Consider the following 8764-nt stretch of genomic DNA (forward strand, 5'->3'; position numbering starts at 1 on the left):
CAGCTAGGAACATTCTTCTGGATCTTTCTCCTGTGCGGTTTTCCTCCCTGAGCCTCAGTTTCTTCTCTTGTGAAGTGTTGTTGATGGTCCATGCCCAGGCCTGGTGCACAGGTGTGGTATTGGGCTGTGGGTGTTCCCTTGAGCTCATGACCTATGAACTCTGACCCTCTGGGGCTAAAGGAGACACTGTCAGGGGACAGTGAGGGAGGATTTTTAACCTTTCACCCACCCCTGACTCTGACCCCTCACCCCTCCCATGTTTCCCGGGCTGGGGGGTGGGAAGGTAGTTGAGCCAATGGTTGTGTGTGTGTGTGTGTGTGTGTGTGTGTGACCCTCTGTCTTCTGCCCACCCCCCCCCCAGCTCTGGGAAGGTCTGACAGAACTAGTGACGGCCACGGGCAACTATGGCAACTATCGGCGCCGGCTGGCGGCCTGTGTGGGCTTCCGCTTTCCCATCCTGGGCGTACACCTCAAGGACTTGGTGGCCCTGCAGCTAGCACTGCCTGACTGGCTGGACCCTGCCCGGACCCGACTTAATGGCGTCAAGATGAAGCAGCTCTTCAGCATCCTGGAGGAGCTGGCCATGGTGACCAGCCTTCGACCACCGGTGCAGGCCAACCCCGACCTGCTGAGCCTACTCACGGTGAGGTGTTGGGAGCAGGGATGCTGGGGGGCTGGGCACCAGGATTGACAACCACACCCGGTCTTGGGCTTGTGCAAGGTTGTGGACTTGACCTTGAGTTCGAGGTTCTGAGAGAGGGACTGAGATCCAGCCTGGGCTCTAGGGTTTGGAGTGGACTCTGAGATGAGTTCCAGGCTCTGAACGGGCTATGGACGGAGGTCTGAGCTCAAGGCTGCCATGTGGGCTTTTTGTGCTGGGCCTTGAAGCAGGTCCTGGGTCCTGGGTTGAGTTCCTGGGAATGGGTTGTGTTCAAAGCTTGGGGCCCAGCTCTGGGTTCTGGGTGCAGGGGTGGTTTCTAAACATGGCCTTGAGCTCAAGCCCAGACTTGGACTTGGTTTTGGGGTCTAGGATGAGAGTGAGGTTTGAGTCTAGATCTGGATTAGGTTCTAGACATGGAGCTGGGGCTTGGGTTTTGGGTTTAGAGTGAATTCTTAGCTGTTTCTAGGCTCTGGACTGGGATCAGGATTGAAATCTGAGCTGGATTCTGGACGTTGGGTTGGGTTCTAGGTTGGGGCTTTATCTCAGAGCTCTTGGCTGTGTTCTGACCTGGATTCTTGGCTAGATTCTTGGCAGTGCATTGTGCTCCAGGTTTGGGCCAAGATGTGGGTTCTGGTCTGTGTGCTAGGCTGGCATGTGGTTGCTGGCTCAGTCTCATGACACTGAGATCACAACCTAAGGCGAAATCAAGCCTGAGCCACCCAGGCGCCCTGTTGCGGTGTGTTCTAAGCTGGCCTTTGTCCTGAGTCTAGCTTCTTTTTTTTTTTTTTTTAAGATTTTTTATTTATTTAACAGAGAGAGACACAGCGAGAGAGGGAACACAAGCAGGGGGAGTGGGAGAGGGAGAAGCAGGCTTCCCGCGGAGCAGGGAGCCCGATGCGGGGCTCGATCCCAGGACCCTGGGATCATGACCTGAGCCGAAGGCAGATGCTTAACGACTGAGCCACTCAGGCGCCCCATGAGTCTAGCTTCTGGACTGGGTTCCAGGCCGAGCTATGGCCTCTAGGTGGCCCTATGACCCTGGGCTCTGGACAGTGGGCTCCTGAGGGCAGCAGGGGCAGTGGGTATGATCAGACCTGTGTGTGTCCCAGGTATCTCTGGATCAGTATCAGACGGAGGATGAACTCTACCAGCTGTCCCTGCAGCGGGAGCCACGCTCCAAGTCCTCGGTGAGATAGGGAATCCCTGCTTCCCCACTCCGCCCGCCCTCTTTGTCTCCTACCTCTGCCCTTCCTGAAAATCCCAGGACATGAGGGCAAGCAGAGCTCTTAGAGGTTACCTCACCTCTCCAGCTTGTTGGGTGGGCTCCCTTCTCCCCAAGGCTTCCCCCCCGCTCTGCTCTCCTGGGCCCTGGGCTCCCTCCCTCTGGCCCTCACTCAGTCCTGACCATTCCCATAGCCAACCAGCCCCACAAGCTGCACCCCACCTCCCCGACCCCCAGTGCTGGATGAGTGGACCTCAGCTGCCAAACCCAAGCTGGATCAGGCACTCCTGGTGGAGCACATCGAGAAGATGGTGGAGGTGAGACTCTGTGGCCCCCTGCCCTGGCACCTGTGGGGCCGGGGGACAGGTCCGTAGGACAGGCCAATCAAGAGCGATTTTGCCAGGCCATTCCCCTTGGAGCCACACCAGTGTCATGTTCAAGGGCCAGTGCTCAGTCTCCAGAAGGCAAGTGGCATAGCCAGTGGGTGGGGGTGGGGTGGGGGTATGGAAGAGGGAGATAAAAGGGGAGAAGGAGAGTCACCCACATCTGAGACATCCTTCCTAATGTGGCCTGGGAATAGGGGCAGGATGGGGCTGATGCTTGTTTTATCTCCTGCCCTTGTGTGTCCCTCTGCATGCTCCAGTCTGTGTTCCGGAACTTTGACGTCGATGGGGATGGCCACATCTCCCAGGAAGAGTTCCAGATCATCCGTGGGAACTTCCCTTACCTCAGCGCCTTTGGGGACCTCGACCAGAACCAGTGAGGAGGGCTGGGGGCTGGGAGAGAGGGAAGGCAGGCTCACTTCCCCTCCGGTTTCAGCTTCCTCCTGTGCAAGAGGAGGCCATTGAACCAGATGATCTCGGCAGAGGAAGCTACCAATGTGGGGAGGGGCTCTTATTGGTGTGTGTGTGTGGGGGGAGGCTGGCAGCTATGGCACTCATTCAGACAGATGGGGGGCTCCACCTGAATCTTGCAAAGACTGTGGCCTGGGGACGTAGATGCCGTTTTATTTGTGGAGCTCACAGCTGGCAAAAAGTGTGGGCAAGTTCAACTCCTGGGTAGCCTGTTTTAATGAATAGAAAAGAAAGGCCTGTAATTAGCAGCACCCACTTGCTTATCAACAATTCACATCCTGACAATTTGGACAAACAGCTGGTTCTCTGAAGTAGGTTAAACATGCCCCCCTGCAACCATGTTCATATCCCTGTTTTGCTGAGCGGACAAAACTCCAGTCAAAATTTACAGTCCATCTCGGGCGGGGCGAGTTATATTTTAATGTTATTCATGTTTCAAAAAATCTGGTGGGTTTTTTTTTTTTTTTCATACTGCAACACTCCGTGGTGAAAAAGAAATCCAGGTAGTAAAATAGACTTAGAGTGAATAAAACCTATGAAGTAAGAAGTGAAAATTCCCTTCCTCTTTCCCCCTCTCTTTCCCATGGGAAGAGGTTATATTATCCTTAGTAACTTGTTAGCAATGTTACTGGTTTGGCAACAGAGTATCCTTCCAGTCTTTTTCCCCCATGTATGTGCAAATTGATACAGATTCTGTTTGTCTGGGTCCCTTCCATGGACAAACAGGGTTCTGGTACAAATCTGGCTCTGCCCATGGTGCTGGTTGTAGTTGCTTTGTTTCTGCTACCAGAACTGAGACCGAGTTCTAGGTTAGGTCCCTGGGTTGGTGAGTGGATTTTTTTCCAGGGCACACTTTCAGTGAGGGTGCAGTCCTTGGAGACCTTGGATATAGCTTCACACAGGGGTCTCAGCCTTCACTCCCCACCTTCTGCACGCCCCAAGCCTTATGCCCAGCGCAGCTGGGTATCAAAACCCAGCACCTGGCTCACTGGGGAGACCAGCCACCCCCTTCTGGGGCAGCCTCAACATCTGGTCCCCACTCCCTGCGTCAGCTTGAAGCTCGCTCTTTGTTTCTGCAACTTGGGGATTTCCATTTCTTTCTCGAAAACTCACCTATGCCCTTAAAGCAAATGTGGATGTATTTTAACTAGGCTCTATGTATTTGTAGTAGTAGGATTTTCAGGTTTTTGTGTTGTTGTTGTTGTTGTTGTTGTTTAATCACTGTCTTGATGGAACTGCACATCTTGGTTTTTTGCTTTTGCTTTTGTTAGCCACCTAACCCTTTATCATGGACAGCTTTCCACGCTGCTTTATGCAGAACGACCTCATTCTTTAGAATAGCCGCAGCATAGCCCCACTGTGTAGCTGGGCCGTCATTGGCCTCACCACTCTCCTACTGACGGACGTGTAGACTGTTCCCAGGTTTTCGCTATTAATATATGCCATGCTTCTGTGAACATCTTTGTACCCTTGCACTCAGGTCACTATTTCGGTAGGAGAAATTCCTAGAAGTGGGATAATTGCATCAAAAGATATGCACATTCTAAATTGGAAGAGAGACTGCCAAAGTGACCTCCGGCAAGGTTGTGTCAGCTTGCACCCCCATCAGCAGTGAGCAAGTGCCCATTTCCCAACTTCCCTGCCAACAGTGGACGCTATAATAAGCTTTACAATTTTGTCAGTCTAATTGGCAAATGGTGTCTTGGTTAAATTTGAATCTCTCCAATACCAGTGGGGGTAGGATATCTTTTCATATGTTTATTGGCCTCTTATATTTATTCTGTGGATTGCCTGTTCATATTCTTTCTCCATTATTCCACTGGGTTCGTTGGTCTTTTTCTCATCAATTTTCAGAATCTGTGTTAATGAATATTAACCCTTTGCTGTTGAATGTGTTCGCAAATATTTTCTCCCAGTCTGTCATTTATGTTGTCTTTTGCCATATAAAATTTTAAAAAAATGTCGTGTGCTCAATATGTCAGTCTTTTCCTTTATGGCTTCTCGGATTTGTGTTATGTGTAGAAAGGCCCTCATCTCCTGGAGATTACAAAGTTATTCTCTTACACCTTTTCAGATACTTTAATAATTTTTATGTTTTTACATTAGTGTTCTCAGTTTGATGAAGATTTAATGTTCATGCACAGTGTGGAGGTAGGAATCCAGGGTGATACTGTTTTCTAGATGGCCAGTGGCCCCCATGCCCCATTGAACTGAGGGGTCAGTCGCCTGGGTCAGGTCCCGGAGCCCCAGATATAATGGGCAGGAGCTTCCAACAAGGACCAACCCTGCCGGAAATAGCTCCTGGGGGCCCAGGACCTGCTAACTACACAGACACTGTTGTAAATGCTTCCTATGCACCTGCCTCACTGAATCCTCACACAAACCCTCTGAGGTGCAGGGATTATCACAGTCCCCATTTGGAGAAGCGGAAACTGAGGCACAGGGAGATTAACTAGCCCAGAGGTCACACAGCCAGGAAGTAGCCGACCGGGATTTGAACTGAGGTCTGTCTCCCAAGCACATGCTCACTCTTGTCCTACTCTACGTTGATGGGTGAGAAAAGCGTTCTGTGGGCAGCCCTGGATTATGTGGGGAACCCTGACGGCAGGTGTCCTTCTGACACTCACATGAGAGCGAGGCACACGCGGCTTTTCCCCGGTCTTGCCCGGTCCCGCAGCTCCTCACAAATCTCTTTTAACTCTCAGGGCTCCCCACTGGTGTTCCAAAGAGCTCACTTTGGAAAACAAAAGCTGATGATCTCGTGGGCAAGTGCACAGCCCTTTTAGTTGGTGTCTACCCCAAGTCTGTGAAGTGGCCGGGGCAGGAATTATGATCCCCATTTTTCGGCGGGAGGAAATCTGGGTGGGGGGGTGACTGGTAGTGGGGCAAGTCGCTTGCCCAAGACCACACAAGTAGTTAGTAGCCGCCCGCGCATCTGCCTGACTCCAAGGCTAGCGTTGTCTTTCCTGCACCAGGAATCCAAATCCAAAATCAGGAGTTGGGTGAGGATCTTTACCTGGTAGGGAGCTTCCCAGTGGGATGGGTTAGGCCTGTTGGTGGGTGGTCCAGGGGAGGGCCCGACCTGAGGCGCTCCCCCTCCCCCGACAGGGATGGCTGCATCAGCAGGGAGGAGATGGTCTCCTACTTCCTGCGCTCCAGCTCCGTGCTGGGCGGCCGCATGGGCTTCGTGCACAACTTCCACGAGAGCAACTCCTTGCGCCCGGTTGCCTGCCGCCACTGCAAGGCCCTGGTGAGCCCCCGCCTAAGCCCCGCCTAAGCCCCGCCTAAGCCCCGCCTAAGCCCCGCCTAAGCCCCGCCTCTCCGGCCCTGGCCCCCTCCGCCCGCCCCGCGCGCCCCCTGGCCCCGCCCCTGCTGGAGGCTTCTCTGCCGGGGCAAACCGTTTTAATCTCGACTGTCTCTGCTCTCGCTGTTCTGCGCCTAACTAGCCCTGAGAGGGGCCCAGAGAGGGTCAGTCCCAGTCCCTGCCCTTGAGAAGGAAGACGTAGAGTCATTAGCTCTAAAGACCTCTTCCCCAGCACGGCCCCCTCCTCTATTTCAGATCCTGGGCATCTACAAGCAGGGCCTCAAATGCCGAGGTGAGCAGGGCTGGCGGGCTGAATTTGGGGGGCGGGGGAAGAGTTACTCTCTGGGTAGGGATTCTTATTTTGGTGGGGCAATTGCCGAGCAGTGAAGAACCTTGCAGCCAGAGAGGCACGATGGTCATATTGAAGGGGTGGGGGGTAGCCTTCAAGTGGGTTTTGATTTTGGTGAGACAGCTGCCCAGGAACAGAGAATTTTGGAGAGGGCATGGACTGGCAAGTAGGATGAAGAAGGCACTTTGGAAGATTCTTATTTTGGTGGGGCAGCTGCTCAGGAGCAAAAGAAACTGGGGAGAGGTGGAGGCCTGGAGAACGGGGTGAGGGTGTTCTGACAAATGGCCCTGGCTGGGCTCCCCATCTGCCTCCCCCAGCCTGTGGTGTGAACTGCCACAAGCAGTGTAAAGACCGTCTGTCAGTTGAGTGCCGGCGCCGGGCCCAGAGTGTGAGTCTGGAGGGGTCTGCACCCTCACCCTCACCCACACACACCCATCATCGGGCCTTCAGCTTCTCCCTGCCCCGCCCCGGTAGGCGAGGCTCCCGGCCTCCAGGTAAGAGGGGATCTCATTCTGTTTTGGTCTCTAAAGGGAGGAAGGCAGGGCCATTCTGGCAAAGTATTAACTTATCCAGGATGGAAACCGTTCCAGAGTTGGTAATTCTATTATTTTGGTGGGGCGATAAAGAAGGGTTGAACAGGTAAGGGGGCCAGGAGGGGGCTTGGGAACCCTTGATCTTCTGAAGCTAAGAGAGGCTAATACATAAAGAAGAGTAAAAGTGAGAGAGGTTTCAAGATTTCGGTCACAGGAGCACCTGGCTGGCTTAGTTGTAGAGCATGTGACTCTTGATCTCCGGGTAGCGAGTTCAAACCCTATGTTGGGCATAAAGTTTACTTAAAAAAAAAAAAAAATTCCAGTCACACTCTTATTTTGTTAGGGGGATTGACAATGGATTGTAGAGGGAGTTGTGTGAGCCATTTGCCTGTATTTCCCTTTTTGGCTGCTCTGGACACCATTCTGAGAAAAGTCCCTTGCCCTGAACATCTTTGGCGGCTCTCTTGGGGTCTCTGGTGGTAACTTTAGGGTCAGTTTGCTGAATGACAATTCCCCCAATGATTGTTTTGCTGAGAACAGTCTGAGCAACCATGTTAAACGGGGGTCTAAGGCAGTTGACCGCAACCATTTGGATTGGCATTAAGTCCTCAAAAATAGAGGCAGGCACCAGGCATAAGTCCTCAAAAATAGAAAAGATGAAACCATTTGCATTGAGCCTTCCAGAAGTGCTGGGGGTCTAAAATGTGAAACACACACAAAATTGACATTTTAAGCAAACTGCACTGACAAATCTGTGGCTGTGAAAAAGCTGCGGCGGAATGAAAACTTAGAGAAAGAGCCTCAAAAATGAGGCCAATTGGTCATTTGGTGAATTGATTTTTGGTGGATGGGCCTGCTTCCGGGATGGGGTGGGGTGCCTCCTGTGAGTGGGGGAAGGGCTGCCAAAGGCACAAGGACCCAGGTGTTGTTCCTGTGACCCCCCCTTCCCTGCAGAGATCCGAGAAGAGGAGGTGCAGAGAGTGGAGGATGGCGTATTCGACATCCACTTGTAATGGATGGTGAGTCGTCCCTCCACAGCCTGTGCCACTGAGGGCTGGGGCATGGGGGCGGGGGGGGGGGGGCGGGATCGGGAAACAGGTGGTCTGTCCAAATGGCCCAGGCCAGGTGGACTCCTACTTTTTTGGGGAAGGTCTTCCTTACAACCTCTATTTTATTGTTGTTGTTTTTTTCCTTCCCAGCTGTGACTGGATCAAGCACTCATATCTGCCTTGGAAAAAAGACTTGGACCAGAGCAGAAAGCCTGGGGTGCTGGGGCAGCAGGCTGGGGCTGGGGGGCGGGGTGTGAGGGTAGCATGCAACTGAGGGTTGGGCCAGGGCTGGCGTCCCTAAGGTTGTACAGACTCTTGTGAATATTTGTATTTTCCAGATGGAATAAAAAGGCCCGTGTAATTAACCTAGACCATCAGAGTCTAGAATCTTCACGGGGGCGGGGGATGGGGTCGGGGGGCCGAGAACTGTAATCATAGGGACTAGAGTCTTGGAGTCTAGAACTCTATAGTCAGAGAATCTTGGGAGGTCTGGAGTCTCATGTGTTGGGAATTGTAGGGGGACTAGAATTGGGAGCTAGAACTGTAGAACCAAAAAACCTTGGAATATAACAATTTGGGAAAGGGTCTACAATCTCCAGGAGTCCAGAATCTTGGGCGTCTAAAACTTGAAGCTTGTGCTTCTTTGCTCCCAGAATTGCTGGGGCCAATGGTCATGTATAACCATAGCCTTCAGCCCATAGCCAAAATTCCCTTGCTTGACAGGTGGCCTTTCAGCCCCAGCTTGAATCCTTCCAGCAATGGGGACCGCACAGCAGAGAATCATGGGGGAGA

General features: G+C 52.6%; 1 protein-coding gene across 4 annotated transcripts in view; it reads left to right on the forward strand.

The window, feature by feature from the left end:
• The window catches only part of RASGRP2 (RAS guanyl releasing protein 2), a 14653-nt gene extending 6310 nt beyond the window's left edge, over positions 1-8343 (forward strand). For 3 of the 4 annotated variants that reach the window (XM_025879319.2, XM_025879321.2, XM_025879320.2), the window contains exons 9-17: positions 362-643; positions 1771-1848; positions 2078-2200; positions 2527-2642; positions 5846-5987; positions 6297-6333; positions 6708-6884; positions 7878-7942; positions 8123-8343. In XM_025879319.2, the coding sequence (XP_025735104.1) occupies positions 362-643; positions 1771-1848; positions 2078-2200; positions 2527-2642; positions 5846-5987; positions 6297-6333; positions 6708-6884; positions 7878-7936 (1014 nt within the window). In that variant the 3' untranslated portion in view covers positions 7937-7942; positions 8123-8343. The other variant, XM_073883517.1, reaches the window with a different exon arrangement.
• Positions 8344-8764: the final 421 nt, after the last annotated feature.

Source organism: Callorhinus ursinus, unplaced genomic scaffold (genome assembly GCF_003265705.2).
Source record: "Callorhinus ursinus isolate GAN/ISIS: 27379988/994484 unplaced genomic scaffold, GSC_fseal_2.0 scaffold51, whole genome shotgun sequence".
Taxonomy (NCBI): domain Eukaryota; kingdom Metazoa; phylum Chordata; class Mammalia; order Carnivora; family Otariidae; genus Callorhinus; species Callorhinus ursinus.